Genomic DNA, 15,855 nt, shown 5'->3' with positions numbered 1-15,855 from the left:
GTCTTTGATCCATTTTGAGTTAGTTTTTGTGCATGGTGTGAGGTATGGGTCTTGTTTCAGTTTTTTGCAGATGGATATCCAGTTATGCCAGCACCATTTATTAAAGAGACTGTCTATTCCCCCATTTAATAGCCTTTGGGCCTTTGTCAAATATCAGCTGCTCACAGGTGGAAGAATTTATGTCTGGATTCTCAATGGTCTCTGTATCTGTTGTTGTACCAGTATCCCAGGCTGTAATCTTTTTTTTTTTTTTTTTGATTTTTTTTTAATTGATGTTATTAAATGAAGTCTACATTTCAAGTTACTCTCCCATACAGAATTTTTTTTAACATACATTGTTATGAGACCCCAACTGCTCACCCCATTCTGCGACAGCACACTCCTCCCCTCTGCCCCTGATTCCCCATGAACATTCAACCAGCTCCTAACTCTCTCTGCCTTCCCCTCTTACCTCTGGACGGAAGCCGCCCCTTTGGATTCTTACATTTATTTGTCTAAGAGGCACATTCTTCATGAGTATCGCTTTATGTCCCACCATCCAGTCCAATCCCTGTCTGAAGAGTTGGTCTCGGAAATTGTTTTAGTTCTGGGGTGATGGCGAGACCAGAGGCCATGCTTTCCAGGGCGCCTCCAGTCTTAGTCAGACCATTAAGTCTGGTCTTCTTATTAGTATTTGAGTTCTGCATCCCATCGTTCTACTGCTCCATCAGGGACCCTCTGTTGTGTTCCCTGTCAGGAAGTTCATTGGTGGTAGCCAGGCACCATCTAGTTCTTCCAGTCTCAGGCTGATGAAGTCTCTGGTTTATGTGGCCCATTCTTCTCTTGGGCCAATACTTTCCTTGTGTCTTTGGTGTTCTTCGTTTTCCTTTACTCCAAGTGGTTGGGACCAACTGATGTATCTTAGATGGCCGCTTGCAAGCTTTCAAGACCCCAGACGCCACTCACCAAAGTAGGATGCAGAACACCTTCCCAATAAGGTTTGGTATGCCAGGCTGTAATCTTTATGGGAGCATATTGCCAGGTCTTTCGGCTGCAGAGCTGCTGGTGAGTTCGAACTGCAGACCTTTCTGTCAGTAGCCAATGGCTAAACCACTGTGCCACCAGGGCTCCTTGAGAGCACTATTAGATGATATTAAAGCCAGAGACCCAATATCTAGCACAAAAAGAGGAACATGTAGGTGCTCAATACAGATTTGTGAAATAAATGAATATCTACTGGAATCCTGCCCCAGGCTACACCAGCTGTCTCCCATGAGACCTTGAGCTATATATAGGCACAGATGGAAAGTTAAATAACAACTTTATTAACTATCACACTGGCCCCAAGCCACTGCTGAGAACTCTGAGAACACAGAAACTAAAGAGCACTTTCCCTTGCCCAAGTCCAAGCCCAAATCTCAGGATCTTATTAAACTCTAGCCAAGCTGGCTTTATGGAAGGACAGGTGAGAGAGTCCAAGAAGGCCTCTTAACATTTCTGCAGAATAGAAGGTAGAAGAAGGGGAGAAGATCCAAACCTTTGTGATTGACCTGTAAATGCACCATGAACCATCTACTAATTCCTTGCTACTCAAAGTGTGGTCACTGGACCACCAGCCACAGTAGCATGGGCATCACCTATAAGTTTGTTAGAGATGCATAATCTCAGACCCCAGCCCAGACCTACTGAATCAGAATCTTTAGTCTAACAAGATCCCCAGGTGATTCCTACACATACTACAGGTTGAGAAGTCCTGCACTAATTAATGTGGCCCAATCCATGTCCCATAATCTGATGAATCAGGTTTGTAACTGCTCCATGGGAACCCTGGCTTCCTCCTGCTTTTCAGTTATGAAGTACTTACACATCCCCCAACCTCCCCCCACTAAAAAAAAAAAAAACAAACTATCACAATCTCCCTCTGAGAAAAGAAAGGCAAGAGTACAAGTGCAGATTATCCAACAGGCAAGGTAAGCATGGTGCTTACCTGCTTACCAGATCATCTGCAGCGAACAATGTCACATTTTTTTCTACCACATCAAAGATTCTGCTTCTAGGTATGGCTGACATCTGTCTTTCTCCCAATCCCACAGCACCTTCCTACAGAATCAGAACCTCTTTTCAAATTTATAATCCCTGAAGGTTGGATGATAAGCAGGTAAGCATGGGCTTACTTGTGCTTCTTTACTAATCTGTAGTGAACAATTTCACATGGGTTTCACCACACGATGTAACCGTTCCACCCTCCTTTTCTGAGTTGTTCCTCCTCCATTAACATAAACTCACTGCCCCCTAAGGTTCCTATCTAATCTTTCCAGTTGCTGTTCTCAGTTTGATCCCATATAGATAGTTCTTAAAAGTGCATAATGCTCAAGGCAGACATTTTTTACTAGTTAAGCTAAACTACTATTCAGTTTTAGGAAGACTTTAGGGAGTATTTTTGGTTTAAAATTTAAAGATTAACCCAGGGTAATAGTTTCAGGGATTCATCCACCCTCCATGACTCCAGAAACTCTGGGCTTCATAAGAATTTGAAATTATGTTCTGCATTTTCCCTCTTTTGACCAGGATTCTTCTATAGAATCTTTGCTCAAAATGTTCAATAATGGTAGCTGGGCACCATGCAATTCTTCTGGTCTCATGGCAAAGGAAGCAGTTGATCCTGGAGGCAATTAGCCATACACTCTATTTCCTCCTACTGTTCCTGATTCTCCTTCGTCTGTTGCTCCAGGCAAATAGAGACCAATTGTTGTGACTTGGATGGCCACTTGCAAGCTTTTAAGATCCCAGGCACTACACAACAAACTAGGAAGTAGAACAGAAGCACTGAACACATGATTAGGCTAATTAACTGGGATGTCCCATGAAACCATGACCCTAAACTTCCAAGCCAAGGAATCAAATCCCATGAGGTGTTTGATTGTATATAAGCAGTCTCAGCAGCTATCCACAGGATTTTCAATGGCTGGTATTTTGGAAGTAGATCATTAGGCCTTTTATCCAAGGTTCTCTGGGTGGGCTTGAACCTCCAACCTTTCAGTCTGCAGCTGAGGGTGCTGATCATTTGCACCACTCAGGGAATCCAAAGTGCTTGGTACATAGTGAATATTCAATAAACATCACCTATTATCATCTCCCTTGTCTCTAAACTCACAGTTCTTAATTTCATATGTTTATTTTCTCTCACACCGCCCTCCCTCTAGTAAATTGCTATCACACTACAATAGTTTTTGTGGCTTTAAAAAAAAAATAGACTATTTTTTAGAACTAAGTTTTAGGTTTACAGAAAATTTGTACAAAAAGTACAAAGAGTTCCCATATACTCCCTCTCCCTCCTGTACACTGTTTCTCCTACTATTAACATCCTGCATTCCTGTGGTATATTAGTTATAACTGATGAACTGATACTGACACATTATTAAAGTCCACAGTTTACATTAGGGTTCCCTTTTTGTGTTGTACAGTCCTAGTGGATTATGACAAATACTTAATGTCATGTGTCTTCTATTATAGTATCGTATAGAATAGTTTCACTGCCCTAAAAATGCCCTGCACTTCATCTTTTGATCCCTTCCCCTATCTTGTAGCTTTTTAACAATTATAGTCTTACTTAATGGGGACAATGGTGGTTCAGTGGTAGAATTCTGGCCTCCCCTGCAGGAGACCTGTGTTTGATTCCCAACCAATGCGCCTCAAATGCAGCCACCACCTGTCCGTCAGTGGATGTTTGCATGTTGCTATGATGCTGAACAGGTTTCAGCAGAGTTTCCAGACTAAGACAGATTAGGAAGAAAGGTCTGGCAATCTGCTTCTGAAAATCAGCCAATGAATACCCTATAGATCACAACAGCCCAATCTGAAACCAATCATGGGGATGGCACAGGACTGGGCAGTGTTTTGTGTTGTGGTGCATGGGGTTGTCATGAATTGGGGGCCTACTCTACAGCAGCTAATAAAAGTCTTATTAATTTGTCAAATTTTTATGCCTTGCCTCCCTAATTAGATAATATGCCCCAGAGGGCAAGGCCTTTTTCTCTTTGCATCACCTATATCTCCTAGCACGGAAGTCTCAAACTCAACCTAAAGAAGCCAAGCAAGTAATATGAGTAACTGACTGGGGCCAAGTTTATTCCTTCAAGGAAGTCACAGTCAAGTGCATCCTCCATTAGAAAGGGCAGCTGTGGCCCAGCTCTGGCCACCTTGAATAAAAGCAGACACAGTATTGCCAGAACTTCCATTTTTCAAACAAAGCCAGAAAAGCCAGATTTTCATGTAAAATTTTGTGAGGTGTAAATGTTGGCTCAAATTTAAAAGAAAAATACAGTGAGGTCCAAATAAGCACATTTGTGGGCTACAGCCAGCCCCCAAGCTGGCAGCAGGCAGAGAGAACAGCATGAGCAGACGCACAGGTGGGTGATCTGACCAGGCTTATGTGGGACTCCAGGAGTAGACTTCAGTGTCACTGGAGGGCATGGAGTTGAGGGCAAGGGAACCCAGTGGGAAGGGGAAGGAAAGAAAATGAAATTGAATCTAAGGAAGGCAAATACTAAATAACATATTTGTGTTGGGAGCTTCCAACTTCATTTGTTATAAGAAAAAGCAGCCACTTTCAAGAGGGCTCTGGTCATTCAGCCTGATTTCATTGTTTTGATCAGAGGCGGCCCCCTTCAACCTTGGCACAGTTGTGTATCTGAGGGGAGCACAGTGTCTTACCCCTAAAGATGTGGTTTCACTTTTTTTTATTTATTTTAACCAAACACCATATTCAAAAGACTCCTTAAGTATACTGAACATCAAAGAGGGATTGTAGAACATCCAAGTCATTACTAAAAACGAACAAAAACATACTGATTAAATTTGTCTGGGTTAGATTATGTAAGAGAGAAATTTCCAGTCAATATTCGACCAGAGTAAATTGTAAAAAAAACTAAAATCCATGTTCCTACTGCTTTTAGCAGAATTAAAATTAAAATTAGCAATGCCTGCTTTTAGGCTCTTTATCTGGCAAAGCAGCCTTGAGTAGTAAGGGAGGTATCTTCTCTGTGGACAAGTCAGGATGTGGAAGGAATGCACCCAAAAAGTGGTTTTGACACAGCTGTGTTTGTGTAAAACGGCCTTAAGAAATATTCTTTTCATGATAGGGATATAGAAACAATATTTCAGAAAAGACCTTGGGCGCCAACTTACTATCTAAGTTCCCCAGGCAGCCTGAAAGGTTTAGCTTGAGCAAGCAGGGAACTAGGTGAAAATTTTTTACCACCAGCCTTGGGATCTGGCACTCCAAAGATATGTTTTCCATCAAACCTAGACACTCTTGCAAGGCATAGATTGTAAGTATCTCATGACTATGACTGTAAATCTCTATGCCCAAATGTACTTTGTAATTGACCACTGTAATCAATCTTTGTGGCCTACCTAAGCATACTTAAGCACATGTATCCAATGAAAGCCTCTTCTTGCTTTGCTTGGCCCTCCCTCTTCTGACCTCAATGACTGTTTAACCACTGAATGATTTTTGTTGTAGTTTCCTTTTTCAGCCCTGTAACTGTTCTCCCCTGAGATTCTCTCTCTCTGAAACCACTATGTTTCCACTTATGTGAGCTGGTGGTTTCCTCTATTTGAGTAGATCTTTTGAAACCAAATAAATACTCTGTATTCTTATTTAAGGCGTGAGTGGTTCTTCACTGTGACAATCAATATATAAAGAAATTATGGGGAGGGTGAATGTTACAGGGTATTAAGGAGTTCAGGTTAAATCTACATGCTAAAAGCCTTAGAATAGGGGGAATCTTCTCATCTCAATGGATCTTAAACGATGCTTCCAAGATGGAAGGAAGAACATAAAGCCTGAGATGACCCCAAAATGGGCCTTGTTTTAAGAAAATTTCAAATGCAAAAATCCAAATTTATAGATGATACTCTCAGTAAGATGATTCATGAGTTTTCCTCATACACTTAAGCTATTGCTACTTGCAAAAATTCTATCTACAGGCAACTTTCCAAATTGATCTACAACTTAAATAAAAATATTTTCTATTGACAAGTTTTGTTGGATCCTACTAAATTCTAATCAAGACAATCATATATCTTTCAATCTTTGGTCTCTTCCACATTTCTACATAGAACCATTGCATATACCTGCCCAGTTATTCCCAAGTTGGTCCCCTTGTTTGATGATCTGAGTCCAACATTGATGCTATATGATTTCCTTGGACTAAACTCTGTCTAGTGTTTAATGCACTGAAGAAATTTTAAAATAATCCATATTTTGCCCTTGCTTTTTGGTAAATCAGTACATTTGGGCTACAGTTTTTAAGAATGGTTTCTTATTTTACAGATGCATAAACAGATCCAGAGCAGAGATGTGACTTATGAAGCTAGGCTTCTATCAAGTCATATTCTTTTTTTTTATTGTGCTTTAGATGAAAATTTACAGAGCAAATCAGTTTCTCATTAAACAATTAATACACATATTGTTTTGTGACATTGGCTGCCAACCCCATGTCAATACTCTCCTCTTCTTGACCTTGGATTCCCCATTACCAGCTTTCCTGTCCCCTCCTGTCTTCTCGTCCTTGCCCCTGGGCTGGTGTGCCCATTTAGTCTTGTTTTGTTTTATGGGCCTATCTAATCTTTGGCTGAAGGGTGATCCTCAGGAGTGACTTCATTACTGAGCTATAAGGGTGTCTGGGGGCCATACTCTCAGGGTTTCTCCAGTCTCTGTCAGACCAATCTGGTCTTTTTTTGTGAGTCAGAATTTTGTTCTACATTTTTCTCCATGGGCTATAGTTTTAAAAGCTGGGTTGGTATTACTGTCACAAAATTGGTAATTAGCTTGTATTAAATTACTCTGAGCATCTGTTCCACTCTAGTGTCTCCTTTTGAAGTTGATTTTTTTTGTAGTTGTTTTTCACAGAACAAAATCATTCTTTCAAAAATGTTTTCTTACATAAGAAGGAATATTTGGCCTCACTAATAATCAAAGAAATGCAAATTAAAACAATACAGCACCAAGTTTTATGCCTATCAGATAGGCAAAGCTTAAAAAGAATATTAATACTCAATTTTGGCAAGAGCGTAGGGAAATGAACAATGCTGGAGAAAAGCATAAAGCGGTTCAAATTTCTAGGCACAATATGTGCCAAAAGCTTTTAAAACATGGTACCCTCCTGAATCAACAATTCTGCCTTTAGGAATTTATCCTAAGGAAATGATCAGAACTTTGTGCAAAGATGAATGCTTAAGGATGTTCGTCCCAACTTTATTTATAAACAGTTAAAAGACTCGATTCAAATGACATGTCATGAGCAAGCAACTGATTAAATAAGCTATGGCAAAACCAGAAAACAGAATGTCATGTAGTCATGAAAAATAGTGGTGTGAATCTCATCTTTTAAGTGAAAATGGTCTGTGATCTATTGCTAAATAATTAGAAGCAGGTTTCAGAACAGTTTGTATAATATTACGGCTTTTTTAAGAGGGAAAATGTGCATGTGTGTACGTGTGCTCAAAGGATAAAGGCTGAAAGTGAGACAGACCCCCCACAGGGTTGCATTAAAAATCCTGTTTTCTTTGCTTGGCTTCCTCCCCAACAGTGTTGCATTAAAAATCCTGATTCCAGTGTAGAACAAAATTCTAACTCACAAAAAAAGACCAGACTTACTGGCCTGACAGAGACTGGAGAAACACTGAGAGTATGGCCCCCAGACACCCTTATAGCTCAGTAAAGAAGTCACTCCCAAAGATTAGACAGGCCCATAAAACAAAATGAGACTAAGGGGGCACACCAGCCCAGGGACAAGGGCTAGAAGGCAGGAGGGGACAGGAAAGCTGGTAATAGGGAACCCAAGCTTAAGAAGGGACAGTGTTGACATGTCATGGGGTTGTTAACCATTGTCATAAAGCAATATGTGTACCAACTGTTTAATGAGAAACTATTTGTTCTGTAAACCTTCATCTAAAGTACAATAAAAACAAAAAAAATCCTGTTCCGTTTGCTGGGCTTCCTCCCCACCCTCGCAGCTTTACATCTGAATCCTGCTTTTGCTTGGAGGTTATATGTAAACCCCACTGAGCCTGCATAGTATGATTAAGAATGTTGCTAACATAACTTGTATGAACTCCCTACTTGTAAACCCCTTAAAAGTAACTTGTCTGTTCACTCTTGGGGAGCAGTCTTGACAGCAGCAGCTCCAACTGACTCCTTTTCCTTGTACAACAAACTAAAGGTGCCTTTCCTGTTCCCCCTCCTCCATCTCTCGTTCACTGGTCAATACAAGCTATGCCAAGCAAATACCTGGGGTTTCTAACCGGTAACAAAAGGACATACACCCAAATGTTAATGAAGAAAGATTCAGGGTGATTTGCTTTATTACATATATCTTGCCGATCTGATGTGAATTTTTATAGTAAGTATATATTCCTTTAAGAATCAGTAAGAGAAAACCTTATTTCCATCTTAGAAAATAAAACCAAAAAAACATTGTGTACACTTTAAAGGCAAAATGAAATTTTTTGCAGTTTGGGCCATCTTTCCAGTGTATTGGATAACACATGAAGTTATTAATCTCCAGCATTAAATTGTAGGAGCCCTAGTGGCACAACGCCTAAGCACTCGGCTGCTAACCAAAAGATTGGCGGTTCTAACCCACCAGCCACTTCATGGGAGAAAAAATCTGGCAATCTGCTCCTGTAAAGACTGTAGCCTAGGAAACCCTATGGAGCAGTTCTACTCTGTCATATAGGGTTGCTTTGAGTCAGAATTGATTCGATGGCAGACAACCACAACGTTATTAAGATAAAGAAAGAAAGAAAAACAGCTTTCCAATAAAGCCTGGGTTTTGATATTCATGGTCTCTATCATATAGTAACAGATAAACACTTAAATAATCAGACTGGAATGGACTTCAATGACTGATCAGCCTGCAAAATTCAATTTTTAATTTTTTTCCCCACTTCAATCTAATTGGCAATTTTGCTCTATCACAGATCCCTAAATATTGGCTATGGCCAAAATGAGAGGTAACCTAGTAAAATCCTCGCAATAAAAAAAAATTTTTTTTTTCCAGCCTAGACCAGACAACTAACACAGCAGGTCTAAAATGCTTCTGGGGAAAGGAAACAAAACCTGGGATGTAACAGAATCAGTGAGAAGCCATGAGTTGAGAAAGAAGGACTGAAAGTAGTAGGGTTAGAAGAATTTCTGTGCCCATAGCCAGTGCTTAACAAAAACAAAACAAAACAAAACTAGTTGCTGTTGAGTCAATTCCAACTCATGGTGTGCTTAATAAATATAAATTAATGGACTCGGTTTTGATATTACATTAAGAGAGAAATCACGTTATCAGGTCAAATAAACGGGGGAAAGGGTGGATTATACAATAAATTGTGTGGGGACAAATGACTAACCACTTGGAGAATGTATAGTTAAATCATAACCTCATACCTTAAATCAAAATAAATTATGTATGAAGTAAGTACTTAAGTTAAAGAACAAAACTAAGACAGTACCCAAAGAAAATATCAGTCAATATGTTGGCATGACCTCCAAGTCAGAAATTATTAAAAATTAGGAAAAGATTGGTAGGCTTAAGTATATGTACTTAAATATTTATATTTACTATTATATTTTAAATATCTGTTGTCAAAATAAAAACAAATTGAGAAAATACTCTGTTTGTTGCGTTTATGACAAAGGGTTGATATTCTTTTTTTAAAAATGTTATTATGTTTTAGGTGAAAGTTTACAGCACAAATTCGTTTTTCATTCAAAAATTTTATACACAAATTGTTTTGTGACATTAGTTGCAATCCTCACAATGTGTCAGCATTCTCCCCCTTTCCTTTCCCACCCTGGGTTCTCAATGTCCACTGATGCAGTTTTCCTGTCCCTTCCTCCCTTCTCATCTTTGCTTTTGGGCAGGTGTTGCGCATTCACTTGATTACTCTCATATACTTGACTAAAGGAAGAAGCATGTTCCTCAGGTGTGTTATTGTTTTATAGGCCTTTCTAATCTTTGGCTGTAAGGTAGGCTTCAGGAGTAGCCTCAGTTCTGAGTTAGCAGGGTGTCCAGGCGCCATAGTGTCAGACGTTCCTCTAGTCAGCGTCAGACCAGTGAGTCTGGCCTTTTTGGGAATTTGAATTTTGTTCTACATTTCTCTTCTGCTCTGCCAGGGACCCTTTTTTGTGATCTCGTCAGAGCGGTAGGTGGTGGTAGCTGGGCACCATCTAGTTTTTCCGGGCTCAGGCTGGTGGAGGCTGTGGTTCATGTGGTCCATTAGTCCTTTGGACTAACATTTTTCTTATGTCTTTGGTTTTCTTCATTCTCCTTTGTTCTGAAAGTGCTGGGACCAATAGATGTATCTTAGATGGAGGCTCGCAAGCTTTTAGGACCTCAGACACTACTCACCAAAGTAGAATGTAGAACGTTTTCTGTATGTCAATTGACCTAGATGTCCCCTGCGACCACGGTCCCCAGCCCTCAGCCCCAGTAACTCAGTCCCTCAAGGTGTTTGGATGTGTCTAGAAAGCTTCTATGACTTTGCCTTAGTCAAGTGGTGCTGACTTCCCCTGTACTGTGTGTTGTCTTTCCCTTCATCAAAGTTAACACTTGTCTACTATCTACTTAGTGAGAGGCTGATATTCTTAACTGTAAAAAGCATTTTTATAAATCAGTGAGAAATGTTGAACATTCCAATATAAAAGTGGGAAAACATTATAAATACAGTTCACAAAAGTAGAAATGCCATGGCCACTAAACATAAAAAGAATTTTCATTCTCACCAGTAATCAAAGAAAAGAACATTAAGACAACACCGATATACCATTTTTGACCTACCAGATTGGAAAAAATAGGTACCTTCTAGAGGGTAAGTTATCAATACATAAAAAAAAGTATTTAAATTGTACACATGCCAATAGATCCAGAAATTTCACTCTGAGAAATTTATCTTCAAGGAAATGTGAGCAAAGATTTATGTACAAGGATATTCATCACAGAACTGTTTAAACTGGGGGAAACTATTTTTTCAAAAGAGGGATTAAGAAATGTATTTGTTGTCTAGAATACTAAAAAGTTCCTTAAAAATCAGTCATAGAAGTGTATTGCCACAGGAAAAAAAAATGCCCATGATGAACTGAGGGGTAAAAAAAGCATGCTACAAAAAAGAGTCTATTTAGTACACAATTTCTGATATATATATCACATTTAAGTTGGAATTCAAAAGATGAAAAGGAGTTGGCCTTCTTATAGAATCTTAGATTGTACACTTCCTCCACTGAAGATGGAGGAAAAGAGTGTTTCCCTGAAGACAGAACACTATGCTTTCTAGGAGCAGAAGTTAAGTATGGCTAGAACATGGCTTGAATAGGGAGAGGCCAAGTTGTAAATGAGGCCAGATCACAAAGGGCCTTACGAACTCTGCTAAGGAGTTGAACTTTATCCTAAGAACCATGGGAACTATGCCATGGGTTTACACAGGGGAGTCACCAGGTAGACTTGTGGTTTACAAAATTTGCTCAAGTCAGAGAGAATGCTGGGGTCTGTTTAAATGGTGGAGATGAGAGATGAAAGCGGCCTAGACTAGGGAATGGGGAGATATGGATGGATTTGAGTGGCAGATCACACGTAGAATTGATAGTGATTGGATGTGGGGTTGGGTAGAAAAGGAAGAGCCCAGGTTCTGGCTTTGACAGTCTGTGCAGGTTGGTGACCTTTAGCAAAGTGGGGGTATTTTAGGAAGATTTAGAAAAAGAACCTGCCTGAGTAGAGGGACTGAATGAGGAAGTGAGTGAAGTTGGTCTTCTCTGACCTTTTTGGTTTGATTTACTACTTCCTTTTCCCAGCCACTCCACCCTCATAGATCAGCCTTCTCCAGATTGTAACACTGTGCAGTCTCCCCACTCGTACCACCACCCCACTCAGCCTAGGCTTCCCAAACTCTCCTCTACTCAAAGTAGACCTCTGCACAAAGTACAAGATATCAGTTATTTCAGAACCAGTAAGTGAATCTGTCTTCCTAGAAGAGGGCTGGGACTCTTCCCAGCCAGCAAAGAACCCTTGCTACATTTGAGGTCCACTTTATATGACGACAGAGCACTGGCGGCACAGTGGTTAAGAGCTCGGCTAACCAAAAGGTTGGCAGTTCGAATCCACAAGCTGCTTCTTGGAAGCCCTATGGGGCAGTTCTACTCTGTTCTATAGGGTTGCTACGAGTCGGAATCGACTTGAGGGCAATGGGTTTGGTTTGGTTTTTATACAACAGCCTCTATATGTTCTCTCTCTGCTTTATACATCTGAAACATTTTCCTACAATAATTGTTGTATGGTCTTTAAATAACCTAAGCTGAACCCAGAAAATCAAGCCATACACACAAAATACAAAGAAAAAAAGTCCTATAATGTTATGCTATTAACATTTGTGCGTATGTATATATATTCTTTCCCTCACCCCCAGGGCATTTATTTAATGCCCTCTATTTCCCCTTTTGTAACACACATCATGACTTGTTTAATATCTGTCTTCCCCTCTCAACTCTGATCACCATAAGGCCAGGAGCAGTATCTCTCTCGCTGATCACAGTATCCCCACTGGCTAGTAAAATGGCTGGCACAGAGCAGATACTAAATAAATTATGTATTGAATTAAATTGAATTCACTTGGTTCCTTTATTTACATTTTCTTTTTTTTTTTTTTTTTTGTGCTTTAGATGAAAGTTTACAGAGTAAACTAGTTTCTCATTAAACAATTAATACACATATTGTTTTGTCCTCCCCCCTTTCTTTTTTTTTTTTTTTTTTTATCCTCTTGGGTCATAGTCAAAAACACTGTTTAGCTCAACTGCTAACAGGCAGAAGAAAAAGAGCTAGTTATCTCCTGAATTAGAATTTGGGGAGGGGTGTATGTGTGTGTTTGCTGGCCAGAGAGCTAATGAAGTTAAGACAGGCTGAAGGTCCTTTTCATAGCTTGAAAAGCCAGCAACTCATGGAAGAATCACAGGCTTGCACTGGAATTGAGTGTTAATAAAATGCTCTGAGGTTTTAATGGCATAGATGAAAAAATAAAAGCATATCATTTGTTCGAACCAAAGTTGACACCCTAAAACCAAGCAGAACAGTGACCTCTTTTTAAAGAGTCAACACTTCAAATTTGATAGGAAAAAAATTTAAAGGCATAGAATTAAATTATCTTTTCTCCAAGGCAGACAATAGTGCGTTAGAGTTCAGGGTCTCTCTTCTGTGTGTCGCTCGAAAGGGCTGAACCACCCCACAGTGCCAGTTCCCAGTGGGAAAAAAGAACATCTCCAGGCACAGCTCTTACCTTTTCTTTAAAAAGTCAATTATTTGGACAGTCTACAAAGACTGCAAAATATTTGCACTGACTTCCCTGCCTCTTGCTGCTATCTGCAAAATCCTACTGTAAATACTGTTTCTAATCCAAACCATCAAGCTGAACTTACCCTCTGCTGCAGATTATTTCTAGGGCTTCTAAGTTTCCATGGTAAGCTGCCAGGAGCGTGGGAGTCATGCCATCTTCATCAGAAAGATTCAGATCTCGCCTGGTAGCCTCTTTCAGAAGTTCCAGGTAACTATCACTAGCAGCTTGGTGGTAGCGGGTAGACATTTTTCTGTTCACCAAAGCTTGGCCAACTACCTCTCTCCAGGCAGAGTAAGATGTTGGCCGGATAGCCTTCCCACAGATATGGTTAATCAGTGACAAGGAAGACAGTCACCCTAGGGCAAAGTTCACCCCAGCTTTGCTCCTTGGAAGGCAGCCAGAAAGGTACATGGCACTGAACTTGGACCTCTTCCGTATGGAATAACCATGCCTTTGAACACTGAGACCTGTAGCGGTCATTTCAAATGTTTTGAGGCACACTTTATCTTTTTTTTTTCTTATGCCCATTAGCAAGTCTAGAATATAATATTCTGGAAACACACACGTACTGAGTACAGAAAATAATTTCCACAAAATGCATGGCTAGCCTAGTTCACTAGTCTAGTCCATTTCTTTTTTAATAACTTTATTAAAGTATAATTTACATACCATAATATTCACCCACTGTAACTGTAAAATTTCCAAGGAGCGGCTGGTGGATTTGAACTGCCAACCTTTTGGTTAGCAACTGTGGTACGATTAATTACTTTTGTGTGTAGCCTTTCTAGCCATGGTCTTTTGACTCCCACTCAGGTGACTGGATGTGGCTGTGCAAATAAGATAATTGTGGCCCACCAAGTGGGTCAGTTTTGCTTAAAAGAGAGCCAATTCCAGAGCAGAAAGGATTCCACCACCAAAGAAGCAGAGACCCGCAGGAGATGGTGAGGGGGCCTCCTGGCCCACGGAGCCAGGAAGCTGAGTGCCTTTGGGCAGAGACTGAGGGCCAGGAAGAAGTCTATGCCTGAGCCATGAATTTGGGATTTGCCAGCCTCCACAACCGCATAAGCCATTTCCTTTATATGGTTCACGAGTTCTGTGAGACGTTGCAGCAAATTACGGAACCCAAAGACAGGAGGAAGAGTACTGAGGTGAGAGGGAGTACCTGATGTTAGAGATGATGCAGTGATACAGCACTTTGGAAAAGTTAAACATTTGGGACATATTTAACCTCCACCTCATAGGAACCAACTTTGTGCTGATCCTTATAAAAGAAATCATTCGTATAGCAGCCAAACACTTAACCACTGCACCACCAGGGCTCCAAGTGTAAAATTTAATGTTTTTAAATAAATTTACAGAGTAATGCAAACATCATCACTACAATCCAATTTTAGAATACTTCTATCACCCCAAAACATCCCTCGTGCTTATTAGTAGTCAATCCCCATTCCCATTCCCAACTTCGGGGAACTACTAATTTTCTTTTTGTCTCTATAGATTTGTTTTGTTTTTCAAACAAAACAAATTTTACATAGATGGAATCATATGATACACAGTCTTTTGTGTCTAACTTTTTTCACTTGGCATATATATATACATATATATATGTATACATATTTGTTGTTGTTAGGTGCTGATGAGTCGGTTCCGACTCATAATGATCCTATGTACAACAGAACGAAACACTGCCGGGCTTGCACCATCCTCACAATCTTTGTTATGCTTGAGCCCACTGTTGCAGCCACTGTGTTAATCTATCTCGTTGAGGGTCTTCCTGTTTTTCGCTGACCCTGTACTTTACCAAGCATATATATATATATACATATATATATTAGGTTCATCCACGTTGTAGCATTTAACAGTAGTTCATTCCTTTCTTTTTATTGCCGAATAATATTTCATTGTATTAATATACCACATATTTTCTATTGAACATGTGATGGACATTTAGATTGTTTCCACTCTTTGGCTATTATGAATAATGCTGCTATAAACATTCACTTACAAGTCTTTGTGGGCACATATATTTTCATATCTCTTGGGTAGATACCAAAAAGTGGAGTTGTGGATTACACGGAAAATTCGTATTTAACTTTTTAAGAAATTGTCGAACTGTTTTCCAGTGGTTGTACCATTTTTACATTCCCACCAGCAACATATGAGGGTTCCAGTTTCTCCACATCTTTGACAACCCTTGTTATTATCTTTTTTATTATAACCATTTAGTGGGTGTGAAGCGGTATCTCATTGTGGTTTTTACTTTGTATTTCCCTGAGGAGCCATGGTGGCGAAGTGGTTAAGTGCTCAGCTGCTAGCTGAAAAGTCAGTGGTTCAAACCGACCAACTGCTCCGCAGGAGAAAGATGTGGCAGTCTTCATCCATGAAGATTACAGCTTTGGAAATCCTATAAAATTTCTACTCTGTCCTATAGGGTCGCTATGAGTGGGAATCGACCCAAAGGAACAATACAACTACAAGGAGTAATTACGCTGATCACCT

The 15,855-nt window shown here is 39.9% G+C and overlaps 1 protein-coding gene across 1 annotated transcript in view; it reads right to left on the bottom strand.

Moving 5' to 3' along the window:
• The window catches only part of ANKS4B (ankyrin repeat and sterile alpha motif domain containing 4B), an 18,650-nt gene extending 4,901 nt beyond the window's left edge, over positions 1 to 13,749 (bottom strand). Inside the window, 1 exon segment of the mRNA XM_004373317.2 lies at positions 13,439 to 13,749. Coding sequence (XP_004373374.2) covers positions 13,439 to 13,602 — 164 coding nt within the window. The 5' untranslated portion in view covers positions 13,603 to 13,749.
• Between the last annotated feature and the right edge of the window lie 2,106 nt (positions 13,750 to 15,855).

This window comes from Trichechus manatus, unplaced genomic scaffold (assembly GCF_000243295.1).
Source record: "Trichechus manatus latirostris isolate Lorelei unplaced genomic scaffold, TriManLat1.0 scaffold00024, whole genome shotgun sequence".
Classification (NCBI taxonomy): Eukaryota; Metazoa; Chordata; class Mammalia; order Sirenia; family Trichechidae; genus Trichechus; species Trichechus manatus.
This window is presented reverse-complemented; position numbering and strand designations above follow the sequence as displayed.